The sequence below is a fragment of the Mesoplodon densirostris genome, chromosome 15, assembly GCF_025265405.1.
Source record: "Mesoplodon densirostris isolate mMesDen1 chromosome 15, mMesDen1 primary haplotype, whole genome shotgun sequence".
Taxonomy (NCBI): domain Eukaryota; kingdom Metazoa; phylum Chordata; class Mammalia; order Artiodactyla; family Ziphiidae; genus Mesoplodon; species Mesoplodon densirostris.
The window spans coordinates 21,555,884-21,582,416 of NC_082675.1; the positions used below are offsets into that span (position 1 = coordinate 21,555,884).

A 26,533-nucleotide genomic window follows, 5' to 3' on the forward strand; every position below is an offset into this window, starting at 1 on the left:
TTTGCCTGATCTGGTGTTCAGAACCAAGAATAGACCATGAAGGGAAGGAGCGAAGTAGCCCAGCCTTGGGCTGGAACCACCGGATTACCATTCCCTTTTGCCTGAAGTGGAAACAGAGAGGTGAAGTGACTGGTAAAAGGTCACACAGCAACCCAGGGTCTCCAGACTTTGTTCAGACAGCTGTTAAGGCCAGCAGTCCGCCTTGTGGGCCCTGCAGGGTAAGAGTTATGCACACTCCTTGAAAACAGCCTAGAGAAGCTGCCCATGGACTCTCAGAAGTTTAAGAAGTATCTCTAAAAGCTGCCCTCCTGCACACCCAGTCTCAATATCCAATCATTCTGCAGGCATATGTTAAAAAGGCGGGAGCCTCAAGAAATCTCTGGTCTAGAGTCAGGATTGAACGGGTCCTGGAAGCCCCCCGGACAAATCACTTCCTGTGTGAGGCATGAAGAAAGGGCTGCAGATCATGGAGCTGGGGTCCATGAAGCATGTGATACCACAGTGAACCGTCGCCAGGGCACAATTCATTCCGACATGCAGAGCTGTGTCTGCCTGGAGCGGGGGCATCGCTGTGTGAGCAGGGGAATAAATAGCCCTGAGCAACACAGCACAGCACACGCTGCGAGGTCTCTGTCCTTTACCTCTCTGTCTCCTTCCCAGGCTGTGAGTTCCAGGAAGGCGGGGGTCATGTTGCCTGTGTCCTCAGCGCCTAACACAGGCCTGGCACACTGTGAGGCCTGACAAATAGTTGTTAGATCAATGAATGGCTGCCTCAGTTGTCTTGCACACCCCCAGGCACTGGAGGCTCACTGCCACCAAGATGGTCTGTCCCTTTGTTGAACAGCCATGCTGGAAATGCTGTCCTTAATACCACCCCCCTCCAATGGCAAAATGACAGAGCAAGACCCAGGGATCTCCCAATTTGAAATTCATCCTCAGGAGAGAATTTAAAAGTGGCAAAACAAATTATCCATATGAAGATGTTCATTCTAGTGTTGTCTACCATGGTGGAAATCTAGGAGCAGTCTGAACACCTCACAGGTGGCAAAGATTGTATGTATCTGTATATTTGTGTATACATTATGTGGATGTGTATATGTGAGTGTTTGTGCTTTAGTTACTCCTGAGTCAACTATAGTGGACAATTAAGCAACCATTAAAAATGCAAACCTCAAGAACCATGTAGAAATGTGGGGAATTGTGATCTAACAGAAGGTTAGGAAAAGCAAAATGCATGTTATGCCTGCAGCCACATAAGCCAAGTGTGTGCAGACAGGACGGAGTGGGAACTTGCAAGGAAGGAAATAGCTGTGGGGTCAGAATGGCAGCACCTTGGGTTGTTCTTAAAGTTTCTTTCCAGTTTTATTCCCTCATCCTACAGATACTATTATTCCCATTTTAGGGATGAGGAAACTGAGGCTCAGGGAGGTGAAACCATTTGCATGTGGTGGCTGCTGGGACGAACCAGGCAGTTGGCTCTGAGCCCCTTTGTGATCCTATCCGCTGTCCCCACCTGGCCTGCAACTTCCGCAGCCCTCCTGGGACCTGAAAACAAAACTCCTGCCTCCAGGGCCTTCTCTCCTCCTCCTAGACTGTTCCTGCACCCTCACTGTCCCTGCTAAGACTTGACCTCAAGTCCCCCATCGCAGACCCAGAGGGAGCAATGGCCAGAGAAGCCCCCATGACAGATAAGAATTGCCTGAAAAATATCCACATGGCCACAGCCTGACTTTAGTGTGAGTCTCGGAACAAAGGCCCCTGTGCTCACTGGGGCGGCACTGCCAGTCGGGCAAACAGAGCGATGTGTCACGGCCGCCCGGCATGGCCATCTGCTCTTTAGAGCGCAGTTAAATCTGACCCAGCAATTATGACTTCCCAGTAGGCGACGGCCTCATAACCACAGCGTGCGCATCCCCAGGCTTCAGGCTCCAGGCTCTGCAGAGAATTCTAGAGCGTCACACACTGGGTGAAAAGCCCCTTCTTTTAAGGCAAGTGGAAGAAGTAACTTGTGTCTACAGATAGAGCTGGCTGTGCTAGGCCAGGCTCTCACGTTAACTTATTTACTCTTCCTGAGATCTCATGAAGGTACATGTCTTTCTCCCTGTTTCACAGACAAGGAGCATGAAGGATGCTTGTCTGGCCCTCAATATGCCCCTGTCCTCCAGCCCAGGCAAGCAAATACAACTGTCTTCCCTCCCCTACCCCAGCCCCAAATTCTTTGCTTCTGAGTCACTCTTTCAGGAGTTTTCTTTAGACACAATCCCCGTTTTCAGACATTCACTCAACAAACATTTATTGAGCGTTGACTATATGCCAGAATCTGTGCCTGGAGGAAGGGAAGGTGTCATGAGCAAAAAAGACACAGCACCTGCCCTCATGGAGCTTATAGACCAAAGAGAGAGGCAACATTCAACAGCGCAGGAAGCTATAGTCTGAACAATGAAAGGAGGGGTACACGATACCATGAGAATGTGGGGGCCATGAAGGGCTTCTCCAAGGAAGTGCCACATGGGCTAAGAGCTGAAGGCAGGTAACAAAGCAAAGAAGTGGCGGGGGGGGGGACAGTATTCCATGCGGCAGAAACAGCATGTGCAAAGGCCCTGTGGTGAGACCCAAAAAGGTCAATGTGACAGGAGCACAGATGTGTCCAGGGAATAAGATAAATGTTGATAAACTCCTGATGCAAGTGATTCCAGCTAACATTTGCCCTGTGGCCAACACACGCTGGCTCTGAGCTGCTTGCACAAAATCTCTAAATCCTCCCAGTGCTTCCATGGTGAGGGTATTTCCCTAAAACTGTTAGTTGACTGAGGGGGTGTCACACTGTGCCTGGCTCTGTGTGAAGCACTTTGCACACATTATTTCAATGAGTCTGTGATCTGTGAAACAGGGACCTTTACTACACCCATCGTAGAGATGACCAAAAGTGAGGCTCAGGCAGGGCGTGTGACCCTTCCAAGGTCACAGAGCTTGGAAGCTGCAGAGCTGGGGTCTGAATCCCGGTGGGCTTGGCCCCAAGTCCAGGGCGGTTTCTACAGTATCAAAGTTGCACCAGCTTCAAAATGTTTGTTGGCTGAAGCCAGCCCCGCCCCTGTGCACAGACATGGGTGAGGGATTCATGTTTGGCTCCACGTCTCTTTGCTGCTGTGGCTTTATCTGCAGCTTCTGCAGATCCGTGGGCTGAGCAACCTCCAGCTAATGAACTAGGTGCTCTCTCGGTGGCCAGTGCCATCTCGCTGTTAGTATCTCAGGGCTTGGCCCCCCCCTCACATTATCACTTGATTCCTTCGACACCCCCCCCAACCTTATCAAGCATCTAGGCACACTCATTCTGGGTTCCCCTAAAAGCAGGCCCCAAGGAAAGGACTTGGAGGCAAGCACTTTGATTGGCAGATGATACAGGAAGTAGAATGGGGAGCGAGGAAGTGAGACGGGGGAGAGCCATTGAGGTTGCATTCAGGAGTGGGTTTCCACTGTGGGCAACTGGGGCACATTCCTGTTGGGACCTCTGGGAGAGTGTGTTGCCCCCACCCACCTGGGTTGCCCCACCCACCTGAGTTGCCCCACCCACCTGAAGGATGAAGGAGTTGGGGTATTTATCCCCCAAAGCCCATCCTGCTATGGCTGAAGGCTGTTTCTGGGGTGGGTGTTTACTCTCCAGGGCTTCTAGCCAGCCTACCCACTCATCTGGCCAGAGAGCACAGAGGCTGTCTGCAGGTGACCTCCAGGGTGGGCCGGGAGATATGGCTGGGGCATCGATTACAGGAAGTTTGTCCATCCATGCAGTCTGGCAGGCAGCAAACCTTTCTTGAGGCCCCAGGTACCTGGTGGTGCTAAGCTCTGAACAGAGACAGCCTGGAAGGGTAGAACAAATAAGCACCTACTGTGCATCAGCTGAAAACTTAAATCCATAGTCTTTTTAAAAACCATGTCACCAGATTTTGCATCCTCTACTCACTGGCTGTGGAACACAGGGCATGGGAATCACCCTTGAAACCTCGGTTTTTCCATCCACAAAATGGGCGTGACATCAGTATTCGTTTCAGAAAGTTGTTGAGAGGATTAAACTGCAAAGTTCTTAGAAATGGTACCTGGCATGGAGTAAGCATTCTATAGACGGTAGTGATTCTTGTATTTTTCTCTTCTTATCACCATATGTCACAAATCTAAGACACCACATCCCAATTTTAGAGATATTAAAATGCGAGAGAGAAAAAAATAACTTTTTTAAATTGATGGAATACAGCATAATTCCTGTTGCCCAGATTAAGGCGTGGAGGCTTGGGGCAGGGATATAATTTGCCTGTTTTTCCCCCTATGTTCCCTGCTTCTTGCCCCGGGACAGGGTCCTCACCAGGTCATTCTGGTGTCAGGTTCGGTCAGACTTTGCTGTTAATGCCGTGCTGCAAGAGGAGACTCAGCCCTTTTTGAGCCATGGATTAATTTATTTTACTACGTGTCAGAGAAGCAGAAGTCGGGAGCAATTATGCTGATGGCGGCTCCACCCACCCAACACCCTCCTCCCGGCCTCTGCCAAGATGACTCAGCCCAAATTATCCTGCTAATTGTATCAACCTGCGTGGACTCCCAGCTGAGGCCCTCCTTCCCCCAAACAAGCATTACTGGATCCTGGAGGGCTGCAGGCAGGTGGAGAGAGCCCCTCTCTCTGAAATGGACTTTGGACTTTCAGGCCCTTCCACCATTCCTCATAAACCCAGTTCCCACTGCCCGCCCTCCTCTGCACGCATGCCCTGTTGTTGATGACATTTTTGAAAGTTCCTGCTTGGAATGGAGAATCTTTCTTTGGGCATCCCTGTTTCTCTACCCCTGGCCTTGCCCTATGCTTGTTGACCTGCCTGGGGAAGGAGGGGTATTGAATTTGAAGTCCCATGAGAAGAGGAACTATCTTGCTTTGACATCTGAATCCCACCCAGCCGAGTTTATGGAACAGAGAAGCTCTTTAAGACAAGTGGCTTGAATAAAAGAGAAGAAAGGACAGAGAACCAAAGAAGAACTTTGGTCACGGAAGAGAAAAGAAGGCCGCCCAGGAAGGGGATGCTATGGCTGAATCAAACTCCTGTAGTGAGAATAAGCAGACAGCAAAACAAAATGGGTACAACAGAAAGAACAAGCAGACATACCAATGTTCCATGCAAATCAAGGGATCAATAGAATCTCACAGGGAGAGAGGAGAATGCACTAAGTGGTGGATTTTCACATTTAGGGTTCAATAAAGGATCTTTTGTTGGCTGAGAACATGCTCCTAGTATATCGGTTTTATGAAGGCAGGAGTCCCATGAATTGAACAGATATTTATTAAAGACCCACTGAGAAGGCAGACTGAGGCTCCAGGGACCCAGGCCCAGGCTGTGCCACAATAGGCTGGGAGATGCTGGGAGCCTGATTTACTTATTTTTAATTGGCAGATGCGCAGGGATGAACTGATTCCCTCAAGGACACTCATCTGTGAGCAGCTCAATATCATCATCAGTCTAGCCAGACCCTCCCCCCCAATCTGTTCCCCTCCTTGCTACCATAGACATGGGCATAACGTATTTAATGTAATTTCAAACTTCAGGATGCTGGCCACCCCTTTATGGCCATTGCCTTGGGTAGGTGGTTTTAAAATGAATGTAAGGGGCCTCCCTGGTGGCGCAGTGGTTAAGAGTCCGCCTGCCGATGCAGGGGATACGGGTTCATGCCCCGGTCTGGGAGGATCCCATGTGCCGCGGAGCGGCTGGGCCCGTGAGCCATGGCCACTGGGCCTGCGCATCCAGAGCCTGTGCTCCGCAACGGGAGAGGCCACAACAGTGAGAGGCCCGCATACAGCAAAAAGAAAAAAAAAAATGAATGTAAGTGATATCACCCTCTGTGGTTCATTTGCAATTTTCTTTTCTTTGTCAATATAAATTTTCAAGGTTCATCCTTGCCCACTCCTTTTAGCTACTATATAACACTCCATTTTACGAACATCCCTTATTTTACCTGTCCATTCCCCCACAATGTAAGTTATTTCTAGCCCTACCCTACCAGACACCTCATTTCCTTTTATGAAAATGAGGTACCACAGATGACTTCCAAGTTTCCATAAGCTGGCTGCCTAAAAGGCAGAACTCACCCCCAGGAAGTTCACAGTCCAGTTGGAAAAGTCATGATTTGTACATACAAACGAGGGATTTCACTACTTGGCTGAACTGGGCACCAAATATATGTCTTAATTTTCATCTCTGTTTTCGGCCCCTCTCACCCTGAGGATGCTTTGCAGAGCGCCTGGCACTCCTGAGTGAGGCCAGTGAGTGATCTGGCATGCGGGATGGGGGTGGCGGGGGAGGGGGGAGGGGTGTGCAGCTCCACCGATTCCATAAGGGGCCCAGTCTCGTCCATCAATAGCAGCCCGGGCTGGGCAGCTTCCTGCCCCAGACCAGCAGGATGCACCTCACGTCACGCAGCAGGAATCCTCTCGCTGTTATTTATGTTGGCTGCAAAATCCAGGAAATCGCCACTGGATATATAGCCCAGTGTCTCAGGATTAAATCCTGTTAGCATGAATCTCATTCCCCAGTATTCCCCTGTGATCCAGACCATGGGGCCCACCCGATGGTGCATCCAGGTTGTTGTTACGGGGAAAAAGAAAGAAACCAGAGCCCACGTCGGGGAGGCTCAGAATCAGATCTATGGCCTGGTGGAAACACTGCCATATGCTTAATTGTACTCCAATTACACAGATTCCTCCAGAATCGCTGCTCTGGGGTGGAGAGACGCTAATGGCCATCATTACATTTGGACAGCCCTGTTCGGTTATGCTGTGATCTTTGCATCTACCGTGTGGTTCACCGAGAGTCACCAGCCTCTTCTCACATGGGAGAAACGCCGGAGTTACTCATTTGCAAATGCTCACTGAGCACCTAGTACAGACCACACAGGGTTCCAGGCATGCAGGGCAGCACAAAATTGGCTCTCATGGAACTTCTAGTCCAGTGGGAAGAGACAAGCAATACACACACACAACACACACCATGCAGGTAGTGATAAGTGCTATGAAGGATAAAGAGCTATGACAGATGGGGGGAGGGCTGTTTTGTATAAGGTGGCCTGGGAAGGCCCTCCCGGACATTAGAGCATCTGAGTGAGGCAGGAGAGGGAACTGGGAGGGGCTCTGGTGGAAGTGTTCCAGACAGTGGGAGCAGTCAGTGCAAAGGCCCTGGAGGTGACTTGCCTGGTGTTTTGGAGAACTGGCCCGCAGGAGGCCAGTGTGGCTGGAGTGGAGCGAGGGGGAGGAGGAGCAGGGGCCGGTAGGGACAGAGAGGGGTCTAGCGGGTCGCTGTCAGCTACGCAGGGGCACTCTGAGCAGAGGGGGGCACAACTTGTTTGATACTTAAAAGAACCACTCTGGCTTCTCTATGGGAAGAGAAAGGGCCAGTTAGGAAGGTCTTGAGCAACAATCCAGGGAGAGAAGATGGTGGCTGGGCTGGGTTACGGTCATTGTGGGTGTGGTGAGAAGGGTCGGATGCTGGATGCGTGTTCAAGATGGAGCCCATAGGAACCGATGCGGGGATGTGGGGTGGGAGAGGCGCACTTGACGCACTCGGTGGGGACGTGGGGGGCTGGGAGGGGGGAGATGGAGGGCGGTGTGGAGGCACATCTCCTGCTCAGCTGTGCCCCGGGCTCCCTCCACTGCAGCCTGTCGCTGGGCTTTGCTTTATCCACTTGGACAAGCATGCTGACAGCCACCAAGCCCAGTGGGTTCAAGCCAGTGGACGTGACCCCTGTTCAGGTGATCCCTGGGCTCCCTTTTACCTCCGCAGACTCTCCTCCTCGTGTGCACTCCCTCTTACCAACGGGATTATCATGAACAGGGTTTGGGACTAGGACCCTGGGTCAACCTCAGTGTTTCCACAGACACATAAAACCCATACAAATAATCCTTTATGTTGCACCCACTTTAAAGCCATAACCAGAGAAGAATCTTTCCATCTTTATTGAAAAGACAAGGAAACTAAATTAGGAAGCAGCAGGATCCGCTGCCCGAGGCAACTCAGTTAAGCTGGGGGTTGCACTCAGGTGATGGGGAGACCGCCATCACCTGGCTGAGCCCTGTCCAGGCTGAGGGGTGAAGGATTGTGATGCTGGGATCCAGCCAGGGCCAGACACTGGCTCCCACTCCTTCCGCTCAGCTCAGCCTGTTTTCTGGGCTCCCTGATCCCCACTGCCCAGCCTGGAGACCTCACACTTGAATCCGTCTTCACGCACAGCTGTGATTATTTGAGGCGCTGCAGACTTTAAACATTTGAAAGCACTAAGGGATGCTAGGCTTTGATAATCAGGTACAAGGCATATGGCCTCTTGTTCTCTCTGCCTTCAGAAGCTCCCATGACAATTAAGGAAGAAAACAATTCTGTCTTAGGACGTTCACGGTTCCAGTCCATTCCATTTTAGAATTTCTTAGATCTAATTGCTTATTTGTTCCATCTTGGAACGTTCAAGGTTTTCACTCCCTTAAAAAAATATCCTAGATCCAATTCCTGCCCTACTAGAATTTCCTTGATCTAATTTCTAATCGAGTCCACCCTAGAACTTTGGAAAAGTACGTGGGAAACAGGTCTGGGTCACTTTCCCCAGCATGGATATTTGCTTGTATCCAATTATTTCTTCCGTCGGTCTGTTCTGAGTGTCGACTGTGGGCCAGACACAGAGCTGGGAACTGAAGGCAAAAGCAAACTGGGCTGATCCCTTCCCTTGAGGATCTCACAGTGAGGGAATCAAACACTCTACCAAAGAAAGTGATGAGGGTATCGTGTGCTACATTCATGCAAAGTGAGAGAACACGGGCCCTGAGGGTACCTGTGGTCCCAAGCTTCTCAGAGTCACCTATGGGAACTGATCAAAACTAGATCCCTAGGCCTGAGCCCTCAGAAGTTCTCATTCTGGGGTCTGGGGTAGGGCCCAAGTAGGGTGACCAACCGTCCTGGTTTGCCCAGATCTGGTGGGGTTTTCCAGGACACAGGACTTTCAGTGCTAAAACTAGGATAGTCCTGAGCAAACTGGGACAGTTTCTCTCCCTCAATCCAGGCGTGTGCATTTTTAACATCCTCTGGTAATTCAAATGTAGGTGGTTCCCAGGGACCTGGGTGGGTACAGAGAGGCGGCCCTGAGTCCCAGTCTTCCCCAGGGTAGATGGGGAACCATGGCTGGGCTGGGAAGTCCAGGGTGAGTTTGCAAGGGCAAGGTTGGCTGGCGGGGGTGCGTAATCCCGGCAGATCAGGCAGTCAAGACTCCCGGGAGTGGAAACACAATTGAGACTTAAGCCCCCGAATCTGCTGACCTAGATCTCTTTCAGAGCATCCCATCCCCCAGCGTGGCAGGCCAGTGTGGGCAGAAATAAAAGTAAAAACGATTGATTAACCCAACCGGGTGGAGATGTCCAAGCTTGTTGATACCACTGGGCCAAACTTCCCGGCAGCCCCCAGCTGGGCACAGCTGAGCTACAGCTTCCGTGAGAGGCAGGATATTTGGAATCAAGGCTCAACCCTGAAGAAGTATTAATGAAAATGTCACAGGCACTAAAGTCAAAGCAGATGTGAAGCCGGCTACATGGGCAGACATAGCTGATAAGAAACAGCCCAGGAGAGAACAAAATCTCTTGAGATTAGGTCACGGGCAGACCAGGAAAAAAAAAAAAAAAAAAGACATCAGGGGTCCCCCATGAAAACTCAGAGGAACACTGTCGCTCCTGTGGACAAGCCAACATTTTTTGTGCTGCTGCATTATATACTGACATCCCGACAGGGCAGCATTTGGAGGCTTCCACATCAGCAAATAAATATTACGTCTCCATCTTCAGCTAAGCAGAGCTGTGGTGCATTTCTATTACTTCATGTGGATTAACCATCTGGAAGTTGAATCAAGCCACAGAGTAAAGAATGGGATCCAATTTTGCATTCACCAAAATAAGCCGTACTAGTCTCAATTTATGGCAGATGGTTATGCAGTCTCAGCGGGCCAAAAAATCTCTCTGCAAAAGAATAAAGTTTATGCCAATTACTGTAATAGGAACCAGCACAACAACTGTGTGGGTTGACTAAGATCGCAGATATCGCTGTACAGCTCATAAACCGCAGGGGGCCACGGGAACGATGGGGACCCAGTTAATTCATTAAGATAACGCGAGAGAAATGAGGAGCAGGGTTTAGTCATAAAACAGAAATATTTCTTCGCCAATGATGGGAGGAGAGCGAGGTGGGGTGGCTGTTACTGGGATGTGGCCTCAGCTGGGCTGCAGGCAGGGTCAGGGGAATGGTTAACAGGTAATGACGGAGAGAGACTGCCTGCTGCTCGGTGGGAAAGGCATGGGAGGAGAGGGGTTAAATTTGGGGCTTCTCGGCTCCATTCATTCAAAACAGATCTGTGGAGTGTGGATGACTCCGTGGCAGGCCCTGAGGCTACGGTGGTGAGTGCCGCTAGTGCTCCTGGTACCCGCCTTTATGGCGCTCCCGGCTTGGCTGAGATGGCAGCACCCAGTAGGGATGCTGGCCTATTCGGGAGGTCAGGGGAGGCATCTTGGAGGACGGGGCCCCTGGGCTGAGGTTGAAGGATGAACGGGGGAGGGAAGGGGGCTCCAGGCCTAGAGGGCACCGTGGGCTTTGGTCTCAGAACCTGGAATGAGGTACATGTGGCTGAAGCCTGGAGGTGAGGGTGAGGATGGAGAGGGTGCCGGGCCAACACACAGCGAGGAGGTTGGTCTCTGTCCTGGAAGCAAAGCTGGAATGACCTGACCCACCTGCTTTGGGAGAGAGGCCTTGACTGCAGGAAGTGCAGCCCCTTTTTAGCCGAGGACAGCTTCTTGACCTATGGGAAGTGTGAGAACTTCCTGTTCCCCAGGATGGTGTCAGGGTGAACCTGTGAGCTGGAGCAGAGGAGGCCTGGGAGGAGAAGGGATTTGCTCCGTCCCTGATGAGTCATCCCACCTGAGGAAAGCCCTTCCAGGCCCTCCTGGCCAGCACCTCCTCGGGCTGGAGAGAGAGAGGCAGTTAGTTTGGGGCACATCAGGCTACAAAACAAGTCTGTTTCCTATGCAATTTGGCTTCAGTTTATTTATTTGTTTTTAAATGAAAGCTGCTGGCTTTAAGAATCTTGACATTTGGGGCTAAAAATAAGGTGACCAATGGTCTTAATTTGCCCAGGACTGTCTCGGTTGTAGCACCCAAAGTTCAGCCTCCCAGGAAACCCCTCCATCCTGGGCGAACCAGGGTGGCTGGTCACCCTAGCTGATTAGTAGACCAACCCAGGGGCAAATCCAGTGCTGGAGAGATTTTCACACACTACTTACACATTTGTGTCTCCTGGCCACATTCCATGTTGGTATTATTACCCCAACCTTCACTGGCAGGACAGTGAGGCTCAGAGGGGCCAAGACTTACTGGCTGGCCCGTTGCTCAGTAAGTGGACGTGGCAGGCTTGGAATGCAGGCGGTGGATGGCAAAGCCCCCATGTCCAGTGGGGCCTCTCCCGGAGAGTCAGCAGCAGTGACCATTAGTAAACCCCATGGCAGTGGTCATGGTTGCCGACCTCCACATTCTCTGGTGGGTTGACAAGGAAGGGATGGAGCTCTTTGCAAGCAACAGTAATCCCACTGTTCCTCTCCTGGCCAGAGGACTCTTCCATACTCACTCTCAGGCCTGAGCAAACACAGGGGCTGCATCTCAGCCTGGTGGCCCAGAGCCAGAGCTGGGCCAGGCTGTCCCCAGTCTCCTATGGAGCCTCCCCACCCCATGGGTGGCAAGCAGGATGGAGAGGGCCAACTAGGGGAGTGAATTCCAGGGCAAATGAGAGAAGCCCCTGCCTAAGGCCTGGCACTAGCATATGTGGGGAGCTCGCCAGCCGGAATGCAGGCACTGACCTCAGTCACACAAGTGGAAAATCTGAGCCTGTTGGGTTGGGAGGGGCCAGGAGGAATCGTGAAATCCCCCCCGCCCCCCGCCCCCCCACCGACAGCTTTCTAGCACGCACCTAGGAAGAGGAGTGAGCTCATGGGCCACCAGATGCCGAACTGAAAATTCTTATCCCCAGTGATAGAAGGCACGACTGGGCATTCACATATGGGGAAGTGCTCTCAAGGTCTCGTGCGTTACAAAAATAGTTTCAAGGAAGAGTCTCTTGTAAAGTGAAATACTGAGGACAATTCTTGGAGGAAAAAACTACCCACAAGCCCGCAAAGCTAACAAAACAACCCTGGTGGCTCCCCTCCAGGTAGTCACAGGCCTCAAGATTTCCTGCAGCTGGAGTGATTGCAGTTCTTCTGATTTCTCACCTCAGTGGAACAGACGTGTTTCTACATACATCAGAATCATCACTAAACCTTTCCCCCAAGGAGTTTGAGAGGACTTACCTAGCAGTCGTGGACACAGGAGAACCACAAACCCTCAAATTTCACAGCACCGTCACAGAATTCAAGTATGAGGGGTGGCAAGGGGGACTGGGTGGGTGGGAGTGGAGTGATGCCAGTGGAGTGATGCCAGGAAGCCTGCCTAAAGAGGTTGCCTCAGTTGCACATAAAGCAACATGGGAGTTTCCTGACACCAAGACTGAGGGGGAAATTCAACACTGTTGAGGAAGTTTTCTTGGCTCTGAGCTCTGGGAAGAATCGGTCATGGAATTTTGCTCCTAAGTGGTGTTTAAGAACACAGAGTGTCCTCAGTAGAATTTTTATCGTGATGGCTGCTCCTTATGTTGGCCTTAGTATATGCCACAGGCATGGAAACTTGCAGCTCTCAAACACAGGGAGACGGGATGATGGGCAGTGGTTGTGCGTGACTCCGGAGTGGTCCCTGGATTATAACCCTGGCTCCCCTGCATTCTGTAATAATACCTAGCAAAACTACACTTACCTGGGTCTCAGTTTCCTCATCTGTAAAAAGGGGTGATAACAGCACCTACTTCATAGGGTGGTAGTGAAGATTAAAGGAGGCCATTTACGTGTTGTGCTTATTAGAACAATGCCTGACATACACTACTAAGTGTTGGCTGCTTTGGCCAGAAAGAATCTAAAGTAGAGCTCGGGAAACTAGGGCCCTGGGGCTAAATGCAGCCCACCACCTGTTTGTGTAAATAAAGTCTTATTGGAACACAACCCCACCCATTCATTTACACAACATCTGAGGCTGCTTTTAAGCTACAAAGGCAGAGTTGAGTAGCTGCAACAGAAACTGTATGGCCCACAAAGCCCCAAATATTTACTATATGGCCCTTTATAGAAAAAGTTTGCCACCCTCTGATCTAAATGAACGAATGGCTGTTCTGGGCTTGATCCTAAGCCTCCCTCCAGACTTACTTGAGAGAAGTCTCAGCCTACACAGTGTCTCTCTGGGAACATTTTTGGACTGATGGCTACAGAACACCCTGGACGGGAAGCGCTCACAGCACCTCTTGGCAAGCTGAGTTGTTTCAGGCCTTCCAGGGCCATGGGAAAGTAGAAGCGGCTCTGAGAGAACATGCCATCAGTATTCCAGGCTGCAGGGAGCCGGCGTGCAACGGGATGCCCAGAGGCGAGGCTTTTGTTGAGCACATACATTAATAAACACTGTAAGCCACTCCTCCGTTCCACTTCATGAAGCTCCCTCAGTCTGGAGTGCAAGGCAATTCTGCTATCGGCTGATTAGCAGGTGGTGTCAGAATATATAAGGGATCAAAGAGGCGGAGACATGTCACGGTGCTTTACTGCTTCTCGGAAATCCAAGGAGTAAACAGATTCGACCCAAAGTTGAGTGTCGCTGACTCAGGGAAACTCCGGGCTGCTTTTCTAGGCAAAGGCCTAACCTTACCATGTCCAGTCAGGAGCCACGGAGCCGAGCTCAGGTTAACACGTTGGCAGTGGTATCTAAGGAGCCAAATTTTAATTGTGGAAAATGTATAGGGCATCTGTGAGCTTTCCCATGAGAATAGCATTTTAGTTTAACAGCCACAGATGGTATTTTCTGGACAACAGACATACAGCGATATAAAATATGCCAATCGAGAAGAGTTTAGCTAACCAGCATTATCTTCATTGTATTTTATACATCAACAGCTTTCATTAGCACACCACAGCTCTACCCTTCAACTTCCGGTTGGGTATTGGCTGGGAATCAGATGGCAAACAGCAGCAACTGTCTTCCTAAGCTTAGAGCCTTTCTAGGAACAGCATCCATGCCGGGGCAGCAGAAATCTGCTCAGTCCCTTTCACCCATCCAACAGCCATGAGGTGGGTGAACATCACTGGCTCCACTTTACAAACAGCAGAATGAGGCTCTCACTGGTCACTGGCCTTGACTGCACTGGTCTTTTGGGCCTCACGGAGCCATGCAGGTGTTCAAGCAGGGGTGTAGCGCCATCAGGGGCATTCCAGAAAGTCACCTCTGGCAGAGACTGATTAAGGCTTTCCATGCTCTAGACCAGGTCTTGGCAGCTGCGGCCTCACCAGCCAAATCTGGCCCACTGCCTGTTTGTGTAAATAAAGTTTTATCGGAACAGACACACTTACTTTACATATTGTCTACAGCCGTTTTTGCATTGCAAGGGCAGAGTTGAATAGCTGTGACAGACCATGTGGTCTATAAAGCCTAACATATTTACTGTGTTTACAGACCCCTGCCCTAGATAAGAGGACAACTCATCGGAGCGTGGCTTGGACCAGGATATTCAAGAGGAGCAGGATTTCACAAGCGTTTGGGGGCACTTTTAAGACTCGGTGACCAGCTAGGATTTCTAGCTTGGGCAGCACAGCCAGTGACACAGTTAACTGATGGGGGAAAGAAGTACATTTAGGGGAAAGAGGAAAGACTTAAGAGTCTGGTCTTAGGCTCCTTCAGTTTGAAGAGTCTACCAAGGCTCCTGTTAATGTCTGGAAAGTGAGGAGGGAATGCGGACCTGGAGCTCCCTCGTCTGTTCTCTCAACGTACTTAGTACCTTGAGCTACCAGAAGAACTGCCTCCTGCTGCAGCTGGCTGTCAGGATTTGATTCTCTGAGGGCAGCCATCTGATCTTACTGACTTTTTCGTCATACTCCCCTCCACTCTAACTCCAGGACTCAAAGGGGGCCTTGCACAGCATAGGCAGGAATCTGTTGTGGGCAGAAGGATCAGTTTCAGAGTCAAACTTGCCATCGGGAGAGGTGATTCTGGGGTACAACTGTGTGACTCCTGCCCATGAGGAGTTCCTGAGCTCACTTGGGAAGCAAAAGATACAGACGTATTAACCAAGGCGGCAGAGTCTGTTAAGAGCCAGGGGAGGGGTGTAGACTGCTAGAGGTCACTCCAGGTTAAGGAAGGCTGCACTGGGCTTTGAAGAATGGGCAGGAGTCTGATTACTTGGAGAGAAGGTCTTCTCGATCTTCCAGGAGCAGGAATTCTCTAAGCTCTCTCCCTGGCCTTTGAAAACAGGGCACACTGAACCCAAGCCATAGAAAGGCAACTGGTGGGCAACGGTATTTTTAAAGGCTTCCCCCATGATTCTAAGTGGAGCCAAGGTTGAGAACCTCTGGTTGACACATGCTGAATTTGTTTTGAACCAGTAGCCCTAGCATAACAGAACACTCAAAATTTTCTACTTTACCTAATCCATTCTGGTTTAAGAACTGGTTTTGAAGGGATCGCTGTTGTTTAATATTTCCAAGTCAGAAAACATAACCCCAAGTGATGTTGGCAGGGTTCCTAGGAAGCACGCCCTGTAGATGCTCCAGGATCAGCGGGACAATCTTTAACCTATCCGCCAGCACCTTCCCTCCCTCCCTCCAGTCACGTGAAGTCCCAAACTCTAAAGTTGACAGTGAGGGCAACGTTGAAAAAAATCAAATTTTGGACTCACTGAACTCTACCTCCTAACATTCAGTGGCTCTCAATGGTATCAGGTGTGAGGGTCTAACAACAGTCAGACCGTTCTCCTTCCAAATCGTCAGGAACAGGGAATTCTAAGCCGACCTCTTGTCAACTTGACTGCTGAGGGGAACTGGACAAAACAACTGTTAATAAGTGTCCCTTACTTCCTCAGAGACAAGATCTGAGGGGGAAGTTGGGCTGTGAAACTTACAGCTTAGCGAGTTGAAAAGGGGAGAGAAAAGTGAGCTATTTAAAAGCCAGGTGTTAGGTCCACAGTGATTTTTAATCAACCAGGAGGCAGTTTGGTAAACGGATAGAACGGGAGGGGAGAAATCACACTGAAGAGGACACAACATATGCTAGGGGATACAGTGCCTCAGCTGACCCTGAACACTACAGGGCACCAGGGCCCCAGTGACAGAAAAGGAGTCCAAGACTCGGAGAGGGGCCAGGAGGGGGCTCCGAGGGTCCCCACTGCCAAGCTGCCTTTGGCCTGGACTTCTGCTTTCTCATCTGTATGATGTGGATGACGTCTTAAGATCTCTCTCCCCCAGTTCTCTACTGTCAAACGACTACTTATCAGACTGAGCTGTCATCTACCTATTAACACGTCTGTCTCCCACCCTGGATTCTGCACTGCTGCTCACTCTGGCACCTCCAGGGGACCCGAGTACTGGGCGTGGAAGAGCTCACACTGCTGAACGCACGAATGACAGACGGTCCATGTGAATGCAAACACTACCTCTGAAATAAAACGCTAAGAAAATCACCTCAGAAAGCAAACACAAGAACACCCTGGAAATATAACATTTTATTAAATCCATCCCGATACCTGGCCACCTCTCTGAAGGTTGAACCGTTCTAGAATGTAAGTTGGCACCACAAGAAAATAGTTGTTACATGTCCAAAACTGGAAGATTGGAAGTGACCAAGTCCTAAAAGAGGAGATGTAAAACATGGCCCCAAACCAAAAAGCTACGATCTTGAAATGAGCAGAATCTAACAGCAAAATGCTTACTGAGGACTTTAAAAAATACTATGGATTTTCCTTATTTTCCCCCTTTAAGAATAATTTTTATCAAACCCCTGAGACTAATATATAATCTTTCTTTACTGCTCAGATTTTAAAGACAAATTAAAAAAAAAATTTTTTCCCCAGAGTGGTAGTGCTGCAAATTGGAGAATTCTTGAAAAAACAGCAGAGAAGTGGTCCACAGTGTTCTAAACCAGGCGTGGCATCGGAGAAACAACCACTCAGGCACACAAGTGGCATTTTGTGATCAAATTTATTTTTTGTTTAAATTTCATTTACTTTGTTTTACTGTAATTTACACAAGAGACTGCCAAGTAAACTAGATATTTTACATTCACCACACATTCCCTCAAATCTCCACAGTTGTTAGAAAAACATTAAAATCCATGCGCTGGGCTCTCATTTCCATGTGCGCCTAAGCTCCCAATGATGCTACAGACGCCAGCGAGAGTTAAGTTCATTAAAAGGAGAAGGCTAGACTCTTTATTTCACAAAATTAGCAATAATCTTCCTGGCATCACTTTGCAGACAATGATTATGCTTTGACAAAACCTATCTTACAACAGTGCCCAGAGAGTAAACATCAGTCTTGATCCTGAGTACACAGAGGACATGTGCGACGTGGGGTCTGCAGCCGAGGATAAAGGGTATCACAGCGCAGGAGTGATCCTAAACATCCTTGTCTAAGTCACCGTGATCACTTCAGTGGGGACACAGGTCGTGGGAAAACAAGGAGCAGGGAGGGCAGGACTGTCAGCAAATCAGATTACTAATGTGATATGACCACGTAGGGGCCTGTGTGCTGTAGGAGGGACGGGAGGTTAAAGAAGATGGTTTGTGACTTGAAGGCTTCAACAATATCACTCTATTCAAGCTCCCAGGACTGACAGGAGAAAAACTGGATTTGGACAGAGAAAGATGATAAAAGTCTTACCTAGCTATTGTTCCTTTCTTTAAAAAAAAAAAAAGGAAAAAAGAAAGAAAAAGGGGGCAGCAGCTTCTAACCGGCATTTTCATGATGCTTTTTCAGGATATGTTCTAATGACGTCCTACTTGAGAGCACATCCCAACGGGTGGAACTGCGCTGGCCCCTGGCAGGGCCTCCTAACCATGTGCAGACAAGCCTCATGCTGCCTCTGAACCTCTTCTTATCTCAAAGGCAGCATCTCCTCCTTAAAGTATATTTCAACATGAAAAGAGCAGAATGTCATCACTATCTATATTCTACCGTGTAAGCTGTGAGGAATCTAGATCCTTTGCATAGTTTCCAAGCTGTAATTTCAGAAAGCAGGCATTTCAGAAACAAGACTCCATGGAAGTGCTGTACGTCCAATTTTTCTAAACAGCCTACAATCCTATTAATTTCTTCATCAATTTCTTTCTTTGCCTAACAGAAGCCTGAAAATTGTATAGTGTTTGTTATAAATCACAGACTGTCATTTCCATTTTTGCTAGACTTGATGTAGAAAAATACTTGAAATTCAACATACAAAAATCCAATAAAAAATGGAATTTTTTTTAAAAGGATCCTTTCCTTGGGGCAAACAAGTAAAAACTGGTCTGTAACTCTACTACTTACTAATAGATATTATCCAGTTTGGCTGTATGATGATGAAAATCCAGAAATAAATGATTATAAATACATTCAGAGTTACATTCCAAATTCCTTGGAATACCAAAAGATTTCTAATAAATTTTTCTGTGGGAGTCTGTTGATTATGGCACTAAAATTAAAATTTATAAGAGACTGATTTAAAAGAACAGAAAAGTAATAAAAGGCTATATATATATATTGGTCCACAACTTGCCATTTATGAAACATACCAGCTAGTATTACACTGCAGTCAGTTCGTCCATTAATGGTATTACTCTGATAATTATTAAAATCTGTTCCAGGTATATATATTGAAAATATTTTCTTTTGCATTCTTGCTGAAGATAGGTACAGTACTTTGGAGAAATTGTACTAATCCCTTCAGTATGTTTGTATGTACATATATACACTAGTGTGTGTATTTTGATCTGCAGCTCTACATGCGTTTTATATACAGCTACAGATAGACACACATATATACACACGTGGTTGGGACCTGTGCCTGTGGGCACATAACCACAAGCACACGTCTGGGAAACGTCAACACTGCAAGACATGGTCAGATTCTTCTTCACTCATCACTGGCTGCACTTGTTCCCCTTACTTGACCTTGATTACGTAACTGTAAGGAAAGCGAGACAGTGCAATGTGTTAAAATACAGAGAGACGCAAAAAATGTTAGACCGCAGCTTGTCACAAACATTCTCTAGGAAAAAAATCCTCAGCGTAACAAAACTTCTGGCAGACAATGCACCCCAACTACTGCATTTTTAACATTTAATCTCTTGATTCTGGTCTTACTAAGGGCATAATGTTTTGCTTCATCAGAGGGAAAATAAATTAGAAGCAGAAATAAATCACAGAAACTCAGAAGACCTTAATGAAAGTAATAATAAATTTTTAAAAAATTGTAAATGAACACTAAATTTTAAGAAAAGGGCTTTGGAGGAATCCTGGCAGAGTTCATCCATTCTTATTTGGTATTTTTCTTCAGGACTGAACATTTCGTTTCTCCGGTGTTCAGTAATTAAAGAGCAGGCAGCACATGTCAGGGGGCAGCCAAGAAACAGTGGGGTAAGAAGGGTGTTCTGTCTTGTCATTTTTCTCAATAAACATCATAGCTCAATATTAACAAATGACGACAGTGTACTGCCGATTTTTGTTTTTCATCCTGGTTTCAATATGTGGGGTAGATTTTGAGGTTCTTTTTTTCCCCTCTAGGAAAATCTCTTATCTAGGCATATAAATCTGTGTGAAAGAAATAAGACCATAGAAATATTTTACACTGTAAACAAAAAGCAGTGTATTTACACATATTAAAGCTAAATGTAAAGATAACTGAAAAGTCAACATGAAGGAAGACTTCCTGATATTCAAAAAAATGTCTACTAAAATGAATTATTGAGATTGGCCCTTATGGCATGGGATGAAGGATCTTTGACTTTAAATGCTTTTACGTATTTCCTTACTAACCACAAATGGTCCTAGTGAGAAATAGGTCAATTAACTGGCTATCGATGAAAACTCAGCTGGTTTTCTAGGACAGTGCTGCATGATGAGTAAGTGTACTTGGCAGCTGGATTCTAACCCGTAACACTAAGAACTAATTTAGGATTACTAAATTCAATCTCTTCCACAGATAAAATTCTTACAGAATAATAACTCAGGTGTTCACTGTCAATGTCTGAAATATATACCTCTTACATTCTAAAAATTAAACCGTACTTAATATGTTGTCTCCACTCAGCAAGTTAACTACCCATTACCAAAAAGGTATTATTGGTTTTTAAACATTCTTTTTACCCAGGTCTTCACTTACACAGTTTGATATTGTCTCTGACCCTACAGGGGACTCATCTAGACATCAGCAGCCGACGTGCCTCGGACGGAACCCTTCTTACGCATCTAAACGTAAAATAAAATCATGAGCTGCTGAAATCACAGACTCTAAATTGGGTTAGTAAGCAAGGGGAGAAAAAAGATCTCGAAGAGATTGTGAAGTGACCGCTGCCTATTTACAAGCATATCCACGTTAAAAATGAAGTTCCGAGGCCCTTCTAGTTACCTTGATCTAAAGTAAATCTTGCAAAAGGCTTTTCTTACCACAGCACAAAAAATGTATCTATTCTCGAATCTAGGAAACAAAAGCCTGCAGACTGATGATGTGAAATTATCAAAGATAGCCGGGGCAAATGAACTGTTCACTAATACAGTGTGAGAAAATGCCCCGATGGTCTGGTTCACCTTTTCATAGTCCCTGGACCAGACAGGAAGCCATGAGGTGTAGCCACCTCTGGCTTCTGAGACCAGTGTCCCTCAAAGGAGTTCTTTACAGGAAGTTTATTAAAAAGAGGGAGGACAAAAGGAAGAACAAGCAAGCACAGAAACAACATATGATAAACAATGGACAGAAGGACAGGCATCAGAAAGGACAGGCATTCACAACAACGGCCTAGAAACAACTCAGTGAGAAAATTAGAAAAGAATGGACAGAAAAGGAACACATGTAATAAACACATTTCTGAAGCTCAATCAACCCTTCCCCCCTCTCCCGACCCCTCCTGAAGGTCCAGTTGAGCACAGGCGTAACGTTGCCCTAAGTACTCCTTCAGTTGCTGGGCCTAACCCCAGTATGCCTCTGCAGGATTACAGGCAGGGGCATTCCTCTCAGGCCTAACCTCGAGATGCTACGCCTGCTCTCCAGGGCCAAAACCCATTTGAAAGAAATCCAATTCTTCAGATATTTGCAAGTTAAGAAGAGAATATAACACATCAAATTCTATCATCAGGTGTCAGGGAAACAGGACCTCAAGAAAAGGGGAGGACTTGAAAATGTTAAGCCTCTTCAGGAGGCAGGTGTTTTCTGGGTAGGCATTTTGGCCTGTGGGCATGATGCTGCCCAGACTGAGATGCTCACAAACCAACTGTTAGGACTCAGAGCAGCAGCAATGGGATGTGGAATAAAGCACTCCCCAGTGACCTAGAACAAAATAAATGGGGTTTAACATTAAGATGATCAGCATTTAACCCTGCAATTTGACTTGGAGTATTTTTGAAATATTTAACAAAGAAACTGCCATGGATTCCCAACCCTGAACCAATGACAGATTTCTACCAACTTTATGAGGGAATTTGTCAGTTTAAGCCATGTGGATACAATAATGATGCTTTCTAATAAACTGGGCTTCTGTATAACACTTCTTACACCTTCTTTTCAAGTGCGATTCCCAACTCACAAGTAACAGATGTGCATGGAGAAGCAGCTGAGCCTGCAGGCCCTCTACCACAGGTGGCAGCCGGAGTCACCACCTCCTGGCAGGGCTCTCCCGCTGGCGCTGTGTTCAGGCACCTCGAGACTAAAACGCTGTGAGGGAAGTAAGCACTCCCCTGGGGGAAGACAAGGCCTCGGCCACGTTCGGTCCGAGGGATCCAGAGCCCAAACCAGGGAGGGCTCCATTCGTTACCCCTTCAGCCATCACCACTCTTCCTCGTGCTATGGACGGGCCTTCAGCATAGAAATCAAAACCAAATGAAAGCCTCCTTCCTGAGAGTTCGAATCAATAGATATAAGTCCATTTTCTGTTTCTTCTTGGTGTTGGCAAATCGTTTTTTGGAGATGCCAAGGCTATACCGTAAGCTTAGTGAGAATGAGTGTGTAATCCTGCTGCTTTCTTTTTGATGTTCAGCTGACGCCGGCTGCTCGGAGGGGTTGGAGGTAGAGGTGGCAGCTACTACGGGAGCCTGGAGCACCTGGAAGGAGCAAAACCAGGCAAGGCAGGAGGAAAGGGACCAAGACTGGGTGGTGGTGAGGGGTGCTTCTCAGAGAAGGGAACCTGACTCTTGAGAAAGGGAAGACAAAAGTGGGAGAGAGGCATTGGAAGGAAGGTAGCAAGTACCCATGACTTACTCTTGTCCGTTTAAATATTTTGCCTGGGTCCAGCCTAAAAATAAGGGTGTAAGGGATGGTCTTCCATGCTTGCCATCCTATCACCTTACTCCCAAGATCTAGAACGCAGAGCCATACTATTAGTCTGAGAAATTGAGGTCAGAGAAGCCTCTATTGTCTGGCCTGCAAACCAAACCCCAATTTATAATGTTGTCACTATGGGAAAACATGTTCCAAATCTCAAAAACTGAACTTAAAAACTTTTGGAACAAAATCCATTCATAAGCTGGAGGCTGCTTAAAGTTTACTTTATGTATAAGATAAGGTTAAAACATTTTATTGCCTTATAAAGAAAATATGTCCTAGTCCTCTCAGAAGGTTTGTATAAAGCTAATTAGAAGCAGATCTGCTGTAATCACCAAAAGTAAGCAATTTTAAACACAGATTCTTTACAATGCTATGTGCCAGACAAATAGATTTCCTTCTGTGCCAGAGAACCTGATTTGTTGCCATTCTCCTGTGATTAAATGGAGTTCCTGCCTCACACACAGGCGTTCGTCAAACACTCCAGCCCGCCCACGGGGCTTCCCAAACTGGGACTGCTGGCAGGACTCTGGATGCCTGCATGGAAACCACAGCCTACCCTGGACATTCCTCGGGTTTACTTCCCCCGTGGGGCCTTACTTCCAACAGAAAAGAAGCGCAGCTCAGAGCGAAAGCAAAACCAGACGCATGCAAGAGTAAGTCGGGGAAGAAACCACTCTGGGAGAAAGGGGGTGCTCTTGAGCTGCGGGGCCGGCTCTCTGGTGCGGGAGGAGCTGGGGCGGGCTTAACTCTGAGAAACGGCACGCGGACCTCCAGCCCAAGGATCACCTGAACTTCTGCCTAAAGCTTGTAAGAAATAAGGAGACACTGCTACTTGCAGGATGGGAGGAGGCACTTCTGCAGTCAATGCCAACACTACCAGCCTTATCGTATCCACAGAATAGGGAACCAGGACTTACTGTGCTAGCATTGATAACTTACTGCGATAACAAAATGACAAAGGCGACGTGGCCTGATAAAGTGAATGCCTAAAAGGACTGCAAACCAGGCACCAGCATGGACAACCAACGCGTGGAAAAGAATACAAGACCGCTGAACATTTTACACGTAACGAATTCTGGATCAACAAAGTTCTAGTTTACTTTCACGAAAGATGCCTAACAAAAGAGAAATCGGAATAAAAGGATATTAGTGTCTAAGAAACTGGATTTTGATTTTGAGGATACAGAGATTAAGAAATGGCTTTCAATAACAATTTTCCTAATTTTAAGTCTATACTTATTAAGCACACAGTTTTAGAAAGGGGAAATTAGAGAATTTCCCCAGAATGGGAAGTCTTACTGTTTCTAGTTCTTTCTGAGTTTCATCTTCCATTCTCCTAATGTCTTCCATTGTCAGATCAATCCACTTGTCAATCCAACAAAAAAGCTGGCGATGAAAGTTTGTAAATATCCTTTTTTCTTGCTTTTAAAACAAAGAAGAAAATGATTATAAGACGACAAAACTCTAACATTTATAACATATTAACTTTATATGCCCCAATTAACCCATGAAATCTACATATTCTTGGTTTGAAAAGACCACTATTTCAATTAGTGAAAATCTTAATTCCGTCCTATTAACATTTTGTAAAACAAAATAAAAAGAAAAATCTCCCTTTGAAATGTGAAACAGTCCTTGCAAAAGCAGAATGATTTACCAGAAACTGAAAACAAATGTGGTGGGCATCCTGATCCAACACAAACTCCTGCTGGACCCGACTTATTTTTACCTTTTTCTAATGTCAGTGACTAAAGGTCAACTCAATTTCTTCTGCTATAAAACCATACACTGTCATTCTTAACTTCTCTGCAATTCAAAGAAATATTGTGAGGTAGAATACAACATGTACTTAAAGAAGATAGTCCTGGGTTCTTTGGAATAAAGTGTTTTATTAAATTAAGAACTCTTATATACTCTCCATTAATTTTTCTGCTCTATTGTTACCAGGTACACACACACACACACACACACACACACACATATATTTAGTGGCTTTAACATATATAATTAGTGGCTTTAATTGCTGGATTATTTAAGTTTTACTACACTTTCCCAAGAAGCGAGAAAAGTGCAATGAACAGTGAATAATACTTTAGTATGTCTGGACAATCGACTTAAATTTTTTTTTCCATGAACAGGATGGACTTCATCAATTACATGTGTACCTTCTATTTATCAGAACTGGATTATTAATCTATTATTGTGATCCAAGAGGAAGAAAAGAAGCCAATATTTACAGAGTGCCTACTGTGGCCAACGGCAAGCAGGCCCAAGAATAATGAAAGTTTCCAGCACTTTAAGATCCATTTTTTTTTAAACATCTTTATTGGAGCATAATTGCTTTACAATGTTGTGTTAGTTTCTGCCGTATAACAAAGTGAATCAGCTATATGTATAAGATCCTTTTTTAAAAAAAAATGTTAGAGCAGTTACAGTTTAAAAGTAGAAAAGTTACAGTGAAACTCAGATGCAACTAGTTGTGGGAAGTTCAGAGATATAACAGGGGCCTCTATATAATGATAATGGAATGAACTATTCACCCTATAGGAAAACTAAATACCAAAGAAACTTTCCATGTTCCTCACACGTTTACAACCATGTGTTTCTATGCAACTGCAATTCTCCCCTCTTTCTACATCAAAATACTTGTGTTACTTTCAGTTGAATAAAGAAGACATAAAAAAGAGGTAATTAGAATTTGGATCCTCAGATTATGTCACCCTAGGTTCAGCGTAACTATTCTCAGTGAGGATCTCTGAAGAAGGCACAGGGCACAGAAAGTGTGTGTCAGGAGAGACCTGTGTGCAGGGGCTATCAGCTGAACTGGGACAGAGGAGCCTCAACATCAAGGCGTGGCCTCTCCCTCCAGCCAGTGCCAGGACCCCAGGTCCCCTTGGAGACATGCTGGACGTGGAAAGGGCGCTCTACAGAACAGCTGGGCAAACCATCAGGAAAGCACTTTGCACCAAAAACCGCTATGCTTTTCTCCAAAGAAAGCCCCTTAAAACCTCTGCTGGCATCTGTTTTTGCTGTTTGTAGGCAGAAAAAGGAGGGCAGAGAGGAATTACACAGAGGGGCAATAATTTCACCTAAACGAGAAGGAAAAAGTGGCAAAAGAGAAAATATACCATTAATAGCTACTTCAACTCTTAACCTAAATTTAAGTCACCACCCTCTGAACAGACTTTACCTTCTGAATGAAGTTTTCTACTTTGCTTTGCAGTCCCCACCACTTGAATTTGATGGTCACCAGCTTATAGGCACACATCTGAGGACAGTCAGGGTTGCTTGCCAGCTCCTTCTGCATGAGGAAAATTGAAAATGGGCAATCGTGACTTAAAATTGACTGTTGCGTAACAACATCACAGACGTACATGAAGAAAATTACAATCTCATATGTGTTTAATTCAGGTATTTGGAAACTTGAAATCATTTTAGCAAAAGCAGCAGTATTCCCCTGCTGCAAACCCTCCTTCCACAGACCAAGTTACTTCCTGGCTCTACAATTTAATAGGCGCAGTGCTCGGCCTCAAATTACACTATTCATATTTCACATTAAACACCAAATTCAATTCAGTTCATATCAATAGTGAGCCTTTAATATGTAAAGGTTCTCATAACACCATTATCGCACTCCCACCGTGGATGTGGTGAGGTCTCATCCATTTTATTGAGCCTCAATAAAAAAACCATGAGGAAGATTAGTCATCGTCTTGCCTTCAAACACTGGCAAGTGGAGGGGCACTGTTTTTTTTGTGTTTTTTTAAATTAATTTATTTATTTTTAAATTTTTGGCTGTGTTGGGTCTTCATTGCTGCGCAGGCTTTCTCTAGTTGCAGTGAGCAGGGGCTACTCTTCGTTGCGGTGCACAGGCTTCTCATTGCAGTGGCTTCTCTTGTTGCAGAGCACAGGCTCTAGGTGCGTGGGCTTCAGTAGTTGTGGCTCGCGGGCTCTAGAGCGCAGGCTCAGTAGTTGTGGTGCACAGGCGTAGGTGCTCCGCAGCATGTGGGATCTTCCCAGACCAGGGCTCGAACCCGTGTCCCCTGCATTGGCAGGCAGGTTCTTAACCACTGCACCACCAGGGA

General features: G+C 46.9%; 1 protein-coding gene across 1 annotated transcript in view; it reads right to left on the bottom strand.

Moving 5' to 3' along the window:
• Positions 1–17,115: 17,115 nt before the first annotated feature.
• PITPNB (phosphatidylinositol transfer protein beta) overlaps positions 17,116–26,533 on the bottom strand; it is a 62,364-nt gene continuing 52,946 nt past the window's right edge. Inside the window, exons 9-12 of the mRNA XM_060118739.1 lie at positions 25,639–25,749; positions 23,748–23,870; positions 20,295–20,380; positions 17,116–19,097 (exon numbers count right to left, since the gene is read on the bottom strand). Coding sequence (XP_059974722.1) covers positions 20,333–20,380; positions 23,748–23,870; positions 25,639–25,749 — 282 coding nt within the window. The 3' untranslated portion in view covers positions 17,116–19,097; positions 20,295–20,332. The remainder of the gene's footprint in view (positions 19,098–20,294; positions 20,381–23,747; positions 23,871–25,638; positions 25,750–26,533) is intronic.